The sequence below is a fragment of the Gavialis gangeticus genome, unplaced genomic scaffold (genome assembly GCF_001723915.1).
Source record: "Gavialis gangeticus isolate Ggan-Ray unplaced genomic scaffold, GavGan_comp1, whole genome shotgun sequence".
Classification (NCBI taxonomy): domain Eukaryota; kingdom Metazoa; phylum Chordata; order Crocodylia; family Gavialidae; genus Gavialis; species Gavialis gangeticus.
The window spans coordinates 10,046,623-10,062,951 of NW_017728997.1; the positions used below are offsets into that span (position 1 = coordinate 10,046,623).

The window sequence follows — 16,329 nt, forward strand, 5'->3', positions numbered from 1 at the left end:
AGAGGCAGGGCATGGGCATATCACTGTCCCTCCCCCCCCCTGCAATCATATTACCCCCTGCCCCAGGTGTCCACTTTTTTGAAACTGGAAATATGGTAACCCTACAGGAATGCATCCTGATGGCACCTGGAGCAAAGGCAGCAGGGTGGAGAGCCCCAGCCCCAGTGGACAGCCCGCCTCTGCCCCATATACAAATCTGGGGAGCACATGTCTTCCTGTGGGTGTGTGCAGCAGGGAGGAGCTGTGCCCACGTCCCTGGACGAGCTGCCCACAGCGCCATCCCATGACTGGCTCTGGGGCCCCACTCGCCCCTGCCCCACTCCCTCCCTCACCATGTGGGCCTTAATCTGCCACCCCCTTGCCCCCCACCCATTCCCCTCTACAGACTTACCTGCTGGGTGCTGCTCTACACCTGCTGGTTTGCATTCCTGGCTGCATGTAAGCTGCGTCTGTGTCTGTGCGCCTGTATCTACGCATGTCCCCCCCGCTTCCCTGCTGCAGCAGCCTGGAGCCCGCAGCCGGACTGTCGTGTGGTCCTCTGCACTACCAGCACTGCCCTGCTGGGCAACTCAAGAGTCAGTGGTGACAGTGGCGAAGCAGAGCCCGGGTGCAGGCTCCAAAACCATGTGTGTGATTAACACATTAAAAAAAATAACATGTTAACTGGTTCTTGTGTGAATTGCACACTTTAATGGTGATTAATTGACAGCCCTAGATTTTATATGACGTTTCATCTATCTGTAGGACCCAAAAAAATCTTAATCTTTGACTTCCCACAGCTAATTGAAATGGATGATTTATTGCTGTAAAAATGCCAATAGGAAGTAAGTGGGTTTATTCATAGCTATTCTTGGAATAAAATTGAAGAGTGGGTAGGTTTTACTCATTCATATTTGTAAAAGTGCCTGTAACAACTCTTCAGGTATAGAAGAATAATTTCATGTACAATCAAAAATCACTTGGACAAAATGACGATAAATGGACCTCCTAACCCATCAAAATGAACTGCTTTTACTGCCTCCAATGCTAATTGGTCTCCTTTCCTTCATTCTGGAAAAAATCTGGGAGGTAAATTAGCTTTGAGACGCATACCAAAGATGATCAAATCTAATCTGCATCGGTCTGAACAGGGAGGAGAGTTCAATAGCTTGTGAAAGCATCTTGTCACCAGGACACCTTTAGTTTGAAACCTCAGAAAGTTGCCACTGTAACACTAATAGAAAGGCAGAAATAGCTCTTCAAATAATTAGGACCCAAACATTTTAGCCCTTTAAAACCCCCAGTCAGTAGCTTAAACTACAGTTCATGCAAGTCATAAAACTGTAAAATGCTCATTCCTGGAAATGTGTAAGCAGGTAGTCTCATTCTTGCATTAGTTGCATATCATGAGTGTCCTTAAAATGTAGCCCTATAAGAAATGGTGTTAGTTGTAGCCATGTTGGTCTAAGGCTTCTGTTCTACTGTGGAGAACACATAACACCAGCAGACTTTCCCTGTGCCTGAAGAAGGGTGCTTGTGCCCAAAAGCTTGCAAAGAACACTTTTTCCAACTATTAGTTGGTCTAATAAAAGATACCACATTTACCCAAAGAACCTTGTTGCTCTATAACAAGCACTGGTAATCTGTACTAAAACTCCTCTGCAGTTAGCCTCGACAATGGCTACGTAGAGACATTACATTGTTTCTGGTATAAGTGACTGGAAACTAGTCTACACCCATAACAGAATAGAAGTTCAGCATACAGAATCGATCTATACGCATAACAGACCAGAAGTGTGGCACACGTAGCCTGGTTTAAAAATGGCAGAGCCCAATCTAAGATTTGTTTCTTCCTGACCAAAGGGCAAATGTGTGTTGTGTGCACTGCCTATCTAAACTACGCCACTTTCAGAAACCTGTGTAACTTAGATCAGTTCCATGTTGGGCTTTTTTAGCCAGTGTCTGAATCTAAAACAACCGTGACTTTTCCAAGCAATGGAAATAGCTGGCAATTCCTGCTTTCTGTAGTGACAGGAGCTGGGGAATCCAGAAGGTCCACATGATGTGCAGCCAAGTCACAGATGCCCTTATTCAACGAAGCCAGTATAATCTCCTCCAAGTCTTCCTTCGCTTTGTAATTGCTCGTCTTACTGCCTACTTACTGCTAATTAACTGCCCAATTTTACCTGGGTTTAATGTCTACTATGTCCCATGGCTTCCTGTCAAAACCTCCTCATAACCCCAAAAAATGAACAGGAAGACTGATAGTTGAATTATGTTTTAGAAGTCCTCAGATAAAAAGGACAGTTGCCCTCTAGAAACAACCTCATCAGACCTCGTGGTGGCTTGCAGTGTCAAGAACACAAGTATTGCAAATAAGTGTCAGATCAAAAATTATCATGAACAAGGACTGAAGTTGAGTTCAGTGGGGACAGGATTTCCACACTGATCTTTCATCTGGTGCTAGGAGGATATCATCTGCCAGTACAACCAGTGCTGCCTTTAAAACATGTTCATAACTTTAAATTATTCCCCTTCCTCTACTGCTACTTTTTCTCCTTCCTTTCCTATCCTGCAGTAGGGAAAATATTCTGTTTTCCTTCTCTTGCCGTTGGACCAAGAGTTCTGATTTCTGGTCTCTTTGATGATGACTTCAGAAGTTTTTCTGCACTATCTTTTAGACTGATCTTACGTTAATTTCTGTATCGGAGACTTCAAAAATCACAGATCACTTTCAGTGGGTTTCTAATATGTGCAAGATTCTAGCTATATGGAATACGTTGCAGAATTGGGACTTGCCACTAAGAGTATACAAAAGTTGAATAAAATATTGATAATAGTGGAAGTAAAAATGATTTAGGCTTTTTCCCCGGAAGGTACATAATTTTAAATCTGTGATTAATTTTGTTTGCTTTTATGGGCTGGTGGAAGGAAGTCATGGTGCCACTTGTTAAAAATGAACATTTCAGTTTTAATTTTTGTAATTGTTCTTTTTGCTTCTTGCAGTCGTCTTTTCAGAAGAAGAGAAAGAGCAGCTAAGAAAATTCACAAATAAATCTTACCTGCTGGATAAAAGAACCTGTCATCAAGTGTATCTCAGCTTAGTTGATATCCTTCTGGCATATTGCTGTGAAGTCTGTGTTACTGGAGGAGAAAAGAATGTAAGTACTTTTTTTTTAATGAAACTTTTGTAGTGGCTTAGCAGCTCAGCTATAAGAGATTGTGCTTTTCCCTGGGAGGCATGGCTTTTAAAGTGAACTTTGTTCCCAGCATTATAAAGGTTGGTGGGTAAATTAAAGTGAAGGACTGGAACTTTTTTTTCCTCCAAGTTAGCCTGTGGGGTGGCAACTGGTACCGTTCTAAAAAGATTTTTATACTGGTACTATAGCTCTGGAACATAATTTTAGCTGTGGGAAGAGGAAGCGAAAGGGAGTGCAGGAGATACAAAATGCTTCAGATTATTTCCTGGGTTGCTGCTATGATTTGATTGTCTATGTAGTGGTTTTTTTATACTGGTTTTAATTTTTTGTGTGCGTTTTGTCTGGATTTGTTTATAATAGAAATGTATATTGTAACAGCAGCACTATTTGTGTAGATACATAGTGACTAGGTAGGAAAAGCATGATGGGCCTGGAGAACAAAGTTCTAGTGTGTCGTTGGCAGTCTTTTTGGACAGAGTGCCAGAAACGCAAAACCTCCACTTCAAAAACATGTCAGGGGCAGGCAGCCGGGGAGCCACAAAGAGCCCGATCCTTGCTGTGGCAGCGCAGCCTTAGCCCCTTCCCCATCATCCGCCCCAAGGTGTGCGTGCCAAACAAAATTCCTTCGTGTGCCATGCTCTGGCACGTGCGCCAGGGGTTGCCTACCCCTGTTCTGGTGTTCTGTAGCAGTTGCCACTTTGACTTGAATCTGTCATGGAGGGAATTTCAGAGCTCTGAAACTGTATCTGCTTCAGTTTTATTTTAAAATCCTTTTGAACATGGGTCATGGGCGTTGGAAAATGGGTAGGGAAACATTTTGTGAATAATAGCAAAAGCATTAGAAGCTGCCACATAAAACAGCCCAAGTCTCTTACCCATAGTTCAGTACAAACAGGTGGGCAGGAGGAAAGTTAAGGCTTCTTTTAGTCTCTGATATTATGGCGCCTGTCTATTCACCTGCGTAAAAGTAGCCATAAACCTATCTGCTCTGACTTGCCTTGTGTTTCCTAGAGTTCACTGTGTACTGTGGGAAAACTAGAAAACCAGAGCCTAGCCTGCTCAAGCTATATTTTAGTGGAGTCCACTTTCCCCAAGAATGCCTTGATCTCTTTGTCAAGGTCTGTGTGCAGAGTGTCTGAGTACTCTACTTTGTCCAGCAAAGTCCTTGGCTGTGCTACTTTCTGAGGACTGTTACTTCTCTTTCTTTCTTTTTTTTTTTTTCCCCATCTGATTGCAACAGATAACCCATCCTTCTGGGTTGGGGCGAGTGTTGAGGGATAGAAGTGAGAATTGTGGGCAGAACTTTTCAGGTCTGCTCAGTTCAAGTGGTGGTTGTGCTTATACCAACACTGCTGCTATATCACCTCTTGTTTTCATTGTTCTCGACAAACGTGGATTAATTCATCCCCATAACAGCCGTGCAGGATAGATGAGTAAATGCTGTTATGTTAATTTTTAAAATATGGGAACAGAGATACTCAGCAGTTACATGGCTCGCCCAAGGCCACAAATCAGATGTTTGTCAGAGTCAGGATTATGGTTCAGGCTTTCTGGCTTATAGCCATTCTCAATCCACTAAACCATTCTACCTTGCAAATCCCATGAGCCTGCCAGATTTAAAAAATTACTACAGTGTGCATGTACTGCTGCCTTTAGGATTCCCCACATCTGGATGCCAAAATCCTTGAGCAGTTTTCAGGAACCCAGGCATTTTAATTTGTGCTGTATTGTTGCATTGGGAAGACAGATTCAAGCTGCAGTTAGTTCCTTGAAAAAAGTGTGCGTGGGAGAGACAGCATCCTACTAAAATGCAGTTGCATTTTAAAGACTTTTTAGGCACAGGCTAAACATTCCAAATAGGGAACAATACTTGAATAATTTAACAGGATACTGTGTTGAAATCTGTCCTGTGGCGTTTCAGTACCATAATGTGATTAATGTTTCATATTCATAAAGGTTCCTAAACTTTGCAGCTTTAAACTGTCGTCCACAAAGTTTTGGTTGGCAGTTTGGAAAGTTGGATTAAATAATATTTATGTCGTCACCCCTGCCGCCTCCCCTCTCCCTGCCTTTCCCCATCAGGTTGAATCACCTTGGAGTATCAGAAAACTAAGTGCAACATTGTGCTGGCTTGAGGTAAGGGAATTTTCAGGTCCTACGTTGGTATTGTTCCTGTAACTCATGCTTTACTCGTTCATTTACTGTAGATGCATTCTCTGTATTTTCTTTTGCGTATGTGCCATTTTAAATTAATTCTAAAAGAAGTTAAACATGTTGTGTAACTACTTATTATAACTTCCAAAACTGAGTATAGTACAAGGTTATTTATTTAAGAATGATTTTTTTTTTTTTTAAGGAAGTGCATTATGTAAATCCAGGCTAATGTTTGGGGGATTTTTAGACTGCACAGGTATCTGATAAAGTGTTAACCACCATGAAGCAAAGTGTAATATTCACAAGATGAAACGCTATAGTATACAAGAGCAACAGGAGTCTAGAGAAAGTGAATGAAATTTCTTGGCCACCTGGCTCTATGGGATCATGAGTAAACCAGCATAAGATGACATGCTGTCTCTTGCTCTCATGAACTAGACAGTCACTCTGAAGAGCATTAGCTATATCATTCTTCCCCCAGGAAGCCATTTTTTCTTTGAACAAATACATTTTGTCTGGTTGGATGTGGCTTCTGCATATATCAATCAAGTTATTATAATGAAGCTATGGTAAGAATGAACTTAGATTTTGCTTCCTGTTATGAAAAAAGAGAAATGAAAAAAAGAGTAGTTCTTTTCCCATCTTTATACTGTGATATGCTGATGTTTTAGCAAAATGCCTATTGTGGGCAACTATATGCATATCATTAGAAAATGATCGTTAAGATTCCAGCTGTTTGAACAAAAGCTTGAGACAATATTTTTTATTTTACTGACAAAATGTAGTGCTGGATGTTAAGACAGCAGCTGTCGATCAGAACCTTTCAAATGTGTCTTAACATTAGCTTTAAAACTGGCAAGAGGTTTTATCTTCCAGGGCAATTAATTTTAGAAAGGATTATTCTAATGATCTTTGCCATGCTGATCTTCACATGCATTGTACTCCCTTTTTAAAGGGGTGCTGAATATATATTGCTTTGAAATTGTTCTGTAGCTAAATTTTATTATTTAGAATGGCTCTGTTTCTGTCAGGGAAATCCAAGTCAGGGAGAATGGCAGGGGGTGGAACAAATAGCACAGTATTTTCTGTGTGCAAATCCTAGTATCATGCAAACTTGCTTTGGTGACTGGAAATCCCTTTTTTAAATGAATAACTGAATTAACAAACAATAAAGATGAAAAATTGTGCATGAAATTAAAGGTATTTTTCAGCTAGAAAATTCTCTCATCCTGAAGACCCTCTGAGAGAACATGAATTTTGTAGGTTCTCTAGCTCAGGGCCACCTTTGTGTATGCATAAGGTGTTTAGCATAAATGGGGTCCAACTTAACTGTGGCCTTTAGGCCCTACTGTCATGTTCTTCTGTAATAAAATAATAATTTGTGCTAGGGCTTGCGGGGCCTTGTAGCCCTTTTAGCAGATCATCATGTCAGTTCTCCGGACCATGGCTTCCAGGCTTTTTCTCCAGGTTTCCTAGTGCATGAGCTTCTTTTTTTGGCTCCCTCTTTGTAACGTAGCTGCAAATTGGGTTCTAGCTCCCTGTTCTCTGCTGTTTGGCTTCAAGGAATAGGTCAGACAGCATGCATGGTCATCTAATTTTCCCTGCTTGAGGGGAGACAGGAATCCAGAAGCAACTGCAGCCTGGTAGTGGGCTGTAGGTTCTTGGCTGTAGCAGAGCGGCCAGATTAATGAAAAAGATTGAATTTCATGAGAGCTTAGAAAAAAATTTCACATTCTGTAATTGCAGAATTGCGGAGTCCACAAGACCCTGACTGATCAGCGTGGAGTAGTTTCATTCGAGTTATTGTTTTTGAGTTGTTTGCAAGTCTAAGTGGTTGTCACAGCTGCCCTTCATGTTTAAGCTGCAACTGTGGGTATTTTTTCATTTTTTTTTAGAATAGGGTTGGGGTGCTGCTGCAGCCATGGAAAAGTACTTTGTGGCCAAAAGCTGGTCCAACATCTCTCCAAGCTATACAGGTGGACCCAAAACCTCCATTTTGTTCAGACCCTGTTAGCCCTACAGAACTAACCATGCCTGAAGGAGCTGAAGGGCTTGTTCGTAACTCTGTTTGCAGACTGGCAGTTTGAAGACGTAGGCCCACTTTAGATCCCAATCCTTTAAACACTTCCAAGGATTCACTTGTCATAGTGGCAGGCACTGCTGGCTTAGTCCTGGGTTTTCAGGATTGGACTTTGTTTTATGCATTTTTAAAAAAATGTCAAGTAGCCAATTGCAGAATTAGTCACAAATGGTGAAGTTAAAAATGCAGTGATGGCCTCAACTCTTGTCTTCCAACCCCTTCATCCCTGTCCAGTACTTTACCTGGGCTGCCTCAGATATAGTTTAAATTGGCTGCCATTTTGCTCTGTGTGATGCTCACACCTTATGACTGAATAAATATCAATATGTAAATGATTAAAATGCTTATCAGTAACCTCGAAAATGAAAAATAAGTTGCAGCATTCATATAACACCAAAAATACTGTGTTGTCAGCATCATGTTCTTTATTAATTTTAATAAATTGTGAATTCAAGATGAAACAGGTTTTCTTTTTTTAAAATTAATAAATGGAATGCTTTATCTTTGAAAGGTAGAAGACAGAAAGGAAATCAGTCTTGAGAGTCTTTAATAATTCTCTAAGGCCTCTGGCCTAAGTAAATTAGAGGTCTTCCTCACTCATAAAGGAGGACAATGAGCTGCCTTCCCAAGGGAGATATATTTATGCCTATCTGCAGTATCCATAACTTTCTTGAAAGGCAGAGTCATGTATCATTTTTAAGATCTTACAAGTGCATGTGTATTCTGTTAAAATCACATGTTTTTAATTTTTATTTATTCTTACAAGGCTTTTTATAGGTTTGCTTTAATATATGTAATATTAAGGGGAAGATCTAAAACTTAATCTAAAAAAATGGCAAAAACTTGAGTTAAATATTTTATTGAAATATTCGCTAAATTCATTTTTATTCAAAACTACTAAAATGGATCATTTTTTTTATAACCCTGCCGTGCAATTTGAAAGTACAAGGTCTTGTTGCTGTTTAAAATTAACCTGGTGTTTTCCATCTCTGTTAAAAGTACTGGCTTTTTGTGTATGACTTCTTTTAAAACGCTTTTCAAAATGCAGCTGTGTTCATTTCTGTTCAATTAAATTAAACAATTTCATTGGCGTGCAGACTTTCAGTAGTATTCCTGATGTTCTGGTTTCCTTCGGAAGAAGAGTTTTATGTTACCCGCTCTACAGACATTTCAGATTGGTGACGCGTGCATTCAGTGACGCAGCCATGGTACTGCAGTTAGGTGAGACGCTTCGATATTTTTTAATAATTTGTATTCGTTCACATGTTGCACTTATGCTGCATAGTTGTGACCGTGTTGTGTGCTTCTGTATATGTTTTGAGCAAGAAGCATTTCCTTTCACTCGGATATGATGATGAAACTATTGTCATATGAAGTAATATGACAGATTTGTCCTGTTTTAAAGCAACTAAAACTTACTGTTATTTCTGTGAAAATTAAATGGTTTCAAAATGATAGCTTATGTTCAAAGCATTAGATGGGCCATGATAGCTTACCTTAGGACTGTCTTCATGGGGGCATCAATTGCCTGACTCAAAGCCTGCTGAAAAACATGGCAAATGAGATTCCTGTGGGTTGCAAACCAGGCTCTAATTAAGGGCAGTTTTGAAAATGTTCCCCAAGTTTGGCTTTGGAGACCATTCTGTTCAGCAATATCCTATTGATCATGATTTAAAGTTCCTGCTGGAGTGCATGCATGTTTGCTTATGGTCTGAGTTATCACGGCAATCATTTTTGTACGGTCATGGCAAGAGGTACTGGATGATGACCAAATTTGTTAAACAGGTTAATGGGGAGCTCTTATGTCCAGAGTTGAATAAGTACTAACTTAGTTTTATCAGTGACCAGTTATGGCTTCATGCTGTGGAAATCTTCAAATAATGTGGTATATGTCATAAAATGTTATTGCAGAAAGAACAAAACCTCCACTTTTTCCGTGTCATTATAATGCTCTGTCTTTGCTTTTGCATAGGCAAAATCAGGTCATTTCAAGTAATAAACAAATACTGCTAGGTAAACTGAATGTATATAATAGAGGGATCCTATACCGACCTACTTTGTTTCTTTTAAACTGAGGAATAAAAACATGAATGAACTAGGTTCTTGTAGCCTTGCTCTGTTTCACAGTGCAGGAGTAGGGCTGTCGTCTTTTTAATAGCTGTCAGTAAATCTTACAGCACCAGCGCTCTTATTATGAATCCTCTTTCTACTCCAGTTTTTCCCATAACCATGCAGATTTTCAAAACTGCTTTCATTTTCAAAACTGCTTTGCTTCAGGTGTACAGTGATACACACCCATGATTTTACATTGTTAAAGTTACTTAAAACCCTGCTATGGTCCACATTACAGGGGGTTTTTTTCCTTTGGAGATGTAACAGTTATTAACAGATTACTTTTCATTGCATGTATGGGAACTGCAGCTGCAAATTATGTACAGTTCTGTCTAGAATTCACTATATTTAAACCTGGGCTAGTGCCAAAAAAGTACTGCTAGTCTGAGGTTATTATTCACTGGATAAGAGTTAGACAGTGAACTTCAAAGGGGAAAGTACTGAACATCCTTTCCATTTAACTCCATTGAGTGACGTCAGGAGAGGCATCAAGTTCAGGTAAAGCAATGGCATTCTTGTTTCAAGGCCCAGTAACTGACAACCTGTCCGAGTCCACAGTTGTTCTGGTGGGACAGGTTGTGGCTGTTTTAAAGAATTAATGCTTTTCCCTCGCTTCCAGTGCTGGACCAGAGGCCCACAGAAAGAAGAAAAAACATCTGTGCAGTGAAAATGTGGTTCTACTATTTTTGTATTTCCTGAAATAGGAATGAGAGGACTATTGTTGTTATGTCACAAGGGGTCAACCAAGAACAGGGTCTAATTGTGCTAGGCACTGTACGAAGTAACTATAGTAGTAACTGTAAAAGTACAGTCTAAACAGACAAGACAGACAAAGTATAGGGGAAGCGGATATTATCATGTAAGCAAAGTGGATAATGTGATGGCTTGTGAACATCACACATCTAGTATGTGCTATTAAATGTTTTTAGGTAAGGTTTAGGAAAGGTTTTGGTAAACTGGTAGGCAGGAAAGAGCCTATAAGACTATAGCGAGGGGAGGAGGGATGGTGGAGGAGTAAAGCTGATGACATTGTGACAGTGGCAGCAAACAGCCATCCCAGAGTAGCAGAGAAAACATCCTGTCAAAGCTATAGGAAATATATTGATAACAAAATTATCAGAGCCCTGCAATTCCTGCTTAAATTGCAGGTTTCAGTCTCTGGCAGAATCCTGCATATTGGATTGCCAATAGCTATAGCTAAGTAATCCATAGCCAATAGCTGTAGTTAAGTAATCCATACTACATTTCCAGTTAATAAAAATGATCATACTACATCTCAAAATAACATTTGTACAAAATAATGTATCGTTATCGTAAATTTAAAATAACCCCAATTTTATGCCTTGAATGTATTTGTATGCCAGCAGATAGAATGGATGGCTGCATACATTTAAAATATCAATAAAGTTGTCTTCCCTATACGAGCCATTTCACAGCAGTGTATGCCTTGTACTTTTAGAAGTGAACTAAAAGGATTAGGTGCCTTCTGCAGTTTTCTTTTGTGAATACATCTATAATATGTTTAGGACAATAACTGTTCCTTCATGATGTGGTACTTGATGCACACTATCAACCAAAGAGTGTAGATTTGAGTGCTGAACCTCTAACAAACAACATTTCCCTAAATAGTGTTTAATTTGTACAGGGTAGTTTAGTGGGTTTAGGGTATCTAATGGTAAAAGGAAGGTAGGGAAAAGGTACAACTTTGGGGATAAGGTTGGAAAGTGTTACACACCAATGCTACAAATGTGTTTAGTGTTATTTATATGACTTTATTATTTAATAAATAATATCAGTTGTTTGTACACCTTGTACCATCCCTCATCACGTTCTTCCATCAACTATCTCCACTTGGCATGTATAATGACGGCACCAGGTTCTCTGTTGGTGCTTTGAAGTCACTTGGTACATTGGCAAGGAAAGTGGATCTTTGATTATAAACTCCTTTGAGTAGCAACCGTGTTTGTGTAAGACATGTTCTGCATGTCTCCGATACTGCATAAATCATGTGTGGTATTATGAAAATAGTAAAAACCTCTGGCACTGGCAGTCAGCGGTGAATTTGGCTCGCTACCACTGCTGGCAGATCTCTGCCACAGGACCTCTCACTGCCCCCAGATCCTTTGCTGCCATCTCTGCTACTGCCAGATCCACCACTGATAGCATGGCAGCCACATGGGGCTGCTGTGGGCCCCAGAGTCCAGATTCTGCCCAGGGCTCCGGGTGTGTTTGGGCACCTCTCTTCTATACTGATTCTTAACAGCCAAACTCTGAGAGAAGCAAAGCACTTGAAGCTCCTCTTGAAGTCAGTAAAGCACAAAATGGATAATCTAGGGGAGAAATACTCCATATCCTGTATCCCATGACCCATTTAGTTGTCCCCCCATCATTTAATATTTAACGATTTAAAAGCATTGGAAAAAGTAAAAATGCAACTAGTTTAGTTCTATCCAGGTGTATTGTATGCATTTCTTTGGCTGTATTGGTTACCATGGAAACGAAGGCAAGATGAAACGTGACTGGCTGTCCTCACAGATTGCCTGTCAGGGTAATAGGTAGAATTTTAGGAGTTCAAACTGGTTTGTGCAAGGCAGCAAAAGTGAAGATATGCCTGTTACAGCTTCTGTCGCAAATAGGAAGAAAGATACTATGCTGAATTAAGCCGTGATGTTTTTTAATACTTAAATTAACCCACTAGTTTGCCAGATAAGTGGAAAGTGGGAAATAACTTCCCTCAGTAGATTATGGGTATGAAATGCTTTATGAAGCCCTATGCCTTGCTAGGGTAGCCATGATATAAATAAAAGAGATCAAGATCCAGAGGGTTGAAAATGTCAGTATTATGCTCTGAAATTATTTCCTACTGTTATGGTCTTTGGTGTATGGCATATGAAGCTTTACATTTCTAAATAAAAAAATAACCAGACTACAATTAATTCCTATGAAGTGTGTTTTAGACGTGTATGTGTCATTTATCAGAAAAAATAAACAGGAGACTATGTATAAATTTGTAAAAGGCAATAGATGCTTGAATTGCATAAATTTCATGTTTTGTGCTACTGACAACTTAATATACCACTGAAAACTTAAAAATAGCAAAGGGGGCGTTAACTTGGTGGGTTATATATTAATTTTGAATATGCCGGAAGTCCAGCCCCCCTAAATTTATGCATCATTGTATACCCAGATGTATTATACGTTATGTATGAGTAAACGTGACTATATACATCCATAAAAAGCAAATACTAGTAATAAATCTTAACTACAAGATTATTTCATATGATCGACACGCTTACACGAGTGCTTAACTTTAAATGAGTGGCCTGTTTGATTTTATATGGGATTAAAGCCCTTCCCTGCACAGTGAAGGCAGATGCTGGTGCACACTCATAATGGATTTGGACTGTAAAGCTTTGTAGAATACTTTGGCTTGGAAAATCAGTCCATGCCTGGTGATGGCAGTTGTTCAGTTTACTGACAACTTTTTCAAAATACTTAACTGCAAGTCTGGAATTCTGTCCTGCCTCATGTTTCTGTCTGAGTGAAGAATAACAGAGTATAACAGAATGGTAAAGAAACAGCCTGTAGGAAATAAGTCATTTCCACTCATGTAAAAGAAAACAGAGTACAGTTTTGCTACAAACAATTAACAGCTCTGCAGTTCAGTTATTTGACTTAATAACCAGTTGTTCAGAAACTATTGGTTTTCCAAGGTAATGAATGTAGTATTGAAATTTAAACAAAAAGTAAACAGCTGTGTCAGGAAAACAAATAGGAAAACAGTGCATGATTAACTATTCTTCTTTTAAAAAAAAAATGTAAGTAATTTGGTTTTAAAATGAAGTGCTACAGTGAGTGCTCACTCTCCATGTTCAGGACGCTTGAACTATTTTAAGCTGGATTGTAAAGTGGGTGAGACATTTGTTTAAATTAGTCCTTCCTGTTTAGTCATAAGTCTTCAGAGAAGTGCATTATGCTGATTTCTATAAAGATCCCCAACATGTTTTTTCACATTCCCATGATAAGTCTGTGCTTTCTATTCTATAAATGCTTTTACAGCAAAATGGTGACACTTTAGTACTTTACTTCCAGTGCGCTGGCATCTAACTTGTCTAATGCATTTGCTCTGTTTGTAATGGATTTATTAAACTGATTTGTGTGTTGACCAGTGATTTTTTTTTTTTTTTTTTTTTAAAGTCCTTCCAACCAAACTAGTATCCTAAAATGTTCAGGTGATTAAAGCATAGATTAATGATGTGAAGCTGGGATATATTTACTTAGCATTTTTTTCCCTCAAACACACTGATAGGTATCACGTTTTTTTGTTCAAAAATAGGAGATAGAGATTATTTCTCAGTATTGATACTATTAGATGATACTCTAGAGACAGGTGGCAGCAAGGCACAAGGTGACCCTGATTGGCTGATCCAGACTGCTCAGTCAGCCTGTGTGCAGCACAGTGTAGGATTGTGAAGGGGCTTCTTGTGTTCTCCGCTTATCTGGAGCAGCAAAGGGACATTCTTGGAGGGCAAAGCACCCTGAGATGGTGGAGGACTGTGCTATGGCTTTTCTATCAGAAAGGTAAGTTGTACAGACATTCGCTTTCCCAGGGGAGAGTTATTTAAACCTGGAGGCTCCCATGTTGTTTTTCTCCTGGAGTGGCCATTTTTGCTGTGGGAGAAAATCCTGAACACTTGTACACTCATGATTTCTCATGAGAGAGCAGTAGCTCTCCCAAGAGAAACTGAACGCCTGTATATGACCCTTGTCTCTTACAGTGGGAAAACAAAGTACAGCTGAAACACAAAGTTTATAGTTGGTAGGGTTGGAAGGGACCTGAGCAGTTCATCAAGTCTGACCCCCTGCCATGGCAGGAAAGAGGGCTGGGGTCAAACGACCTCAGCAAGGTGTTCATCCAGCCTCCTCTTAAAGACCCCCAGGGTAGGAGCCAGCACCACTTCTCTTGGAAGTTGGTTCCAGATTCTTGCCGCCCTGACAGTGAACTAGTGCCTCCTGATGTCTAGCCTGAATCTACCCTCTGCCAGCTTGTGACCACTACTTCTAGTCACTCCTGGTGGTGCTCAGGGGAACAGGGACTCCCCCAATGCCTGCTGGTCCCCTCTGACTAGTTTGTAACAGGCCCCTAGATCCCCCCTCAGCCTTCTCTTGTGGAGGCTGAGCAGGTTCAGGTCCTGTTGCCTCTCCTCTTGGGACCTGCCCTGCTGCCCCCTGATCCATGTGAGTGGCCCTCCTCTGGACCCTTTCCATGTTGTCCACATCCCTCCTGAAGTGTGGTGCCCAGAACTGGATGCAGTACTCCAGCTGTGGCCTGACCAGTGCCGCATAGAGGTGGAGTATCACCTCCTTGGACCTGCCTGAGATGCATCTGTGGATGCATGACAAGGTGCGGTTGGCCTTCCTGACCGTGTCCCCACACTGTCAGCCCATGTTCATTTTGCCATCAGTGATGACTCCAAGATCCTTTTCTGCCTCTGCACTGACGAGAAGGGAGTTCCCCAGCCTGTAGGTATGGTGCCAGTTGTTCCTCCCCAGGTGCATCACCTTGCACTTGTCAGTGTTGAATCCCATCCTGTTCTCATCTGCCCACCCCTGTAACCTGTCTAGGTCCGATTGGAGCCTATTTCTCCCTTGTAGCATGCCCACATCCCCCCACATCTTAGTGTCGTCTGCGAATTTGAAGAGAGTGCTTTTTACCCCATCGTCCAAGTTGCTGATGAAGTTGTTGAACAGTGGGGGCCCAGTGACCGAGCCCTGGGGGACCCCACTGCCCACATCCCTCCAGGTCGAATAATTCCTACTACCACTCTCTGGGTGCGGCCCTCCAGCCAGTTAGTGACCCATTTGACTGTGTAGGTGTCAACGCCACAGTCCCCTAGTTTCTTAACAAGAGTGGGGTGAGAGACAGTGTCAAAGGCCTTCCTAAAGTCCAGGAAGACTATGTCCACTGCTACCCCTGCATCCAAGGATTTGGTGACCTGGTCATAGAAGGCCACCAGGTTGGTCTGACAGGACCTGTCTCTAATGAACCTGTGTTGGTTGCCCCTAAGCATAAAGTATTGGTGATGTCTTTTATAGTCCTGTAGCATTCAGTCTCACACTATCCTTAAATCCCTTTTAGAGGGAGACAAATTTTAGTTTTTTTATATGCGGACTCTGCTTCTTGCAATATGTGAAAACTGTATAGAAAAGTCTTGGGAAAAAGAGCTTTATTTACTCGATCTGATGTTATAATAGAAAAAATAGAGAAAAAGAAAGTTGTTCAATAAGGCATGTAGTTTCAATTTACTTTATAAAAGTTTTATTTTCAATGCAGGAGCCAGTTAATTCTGTGACTAAGTTTCAGGGGTGGGGTTTCTCTTACATCCAGTGATTAATGTAGACCAGGGGCAAATTATACCCTCCTTGCACAGATATGTTGGTGGGGAAGGAGTGGGGAAGTGTTTTTTAGGTTTTTTTTAAACTCCATTTCAAAATTAAGGGATTTCTGCTTCAGGTTGAATGATGCACCTCTGGTGCCAAGGCAGTGGCTTGTCTGTGTGGCTGCTAGAACTGCTGCATTGGTACGGCTGTGGAACGCAGGGAGTGAATGTTTCCATTGTTCACCCCCACTTTGCCCTGCCACCACTGTGAGTTGTCTTCAGCAACCAAAATCTCCGAATTTGACAGTAAACAGTAGGGTGCAGGATGAGTGCTGGCGGCATTCATCCCTGGGATCCAGAGCTGCACCACCACAGCTGATCCAGCAGCCTCACTGACAAGCCACTGTAAGAGCCTCACCGGCGG

General features: G+C 40.9%; 1 protein-coding gene across 5 annotated transcripts in view; it reads left to right on the forward strand.

Moving 5' to 3' along the window:
• SHQ1 (SHQ1, H/ACA ribonucleoprotein assembly factor) overlaps positions 1–16,329 on the forward strand; it is a 95,166-nt gene that overhangs the window by 27,223 nt on the left and 51,614 nt on the right. For all 5 annotated transcript variants that reach the window (XM_019504746.1, XM_019504745.1, XM_019504748.1 and 2 more), the window contains exons 8-10: positions 2,986–3,140; positions 5,262–5,315; positions 8,511–8,634. In XM_019504746.1, the coding sequence (XP_019360291.1) occupies positions 2,986–3,140; positions 5,262–5,315; positions 8,511–8,634 (333 nt within the window). The remainder of the gene's footprint in view (positions 1–2,985; positions 3,141–5,261; positions 5,316–8,510; positions 8,635–16,329) is intronic.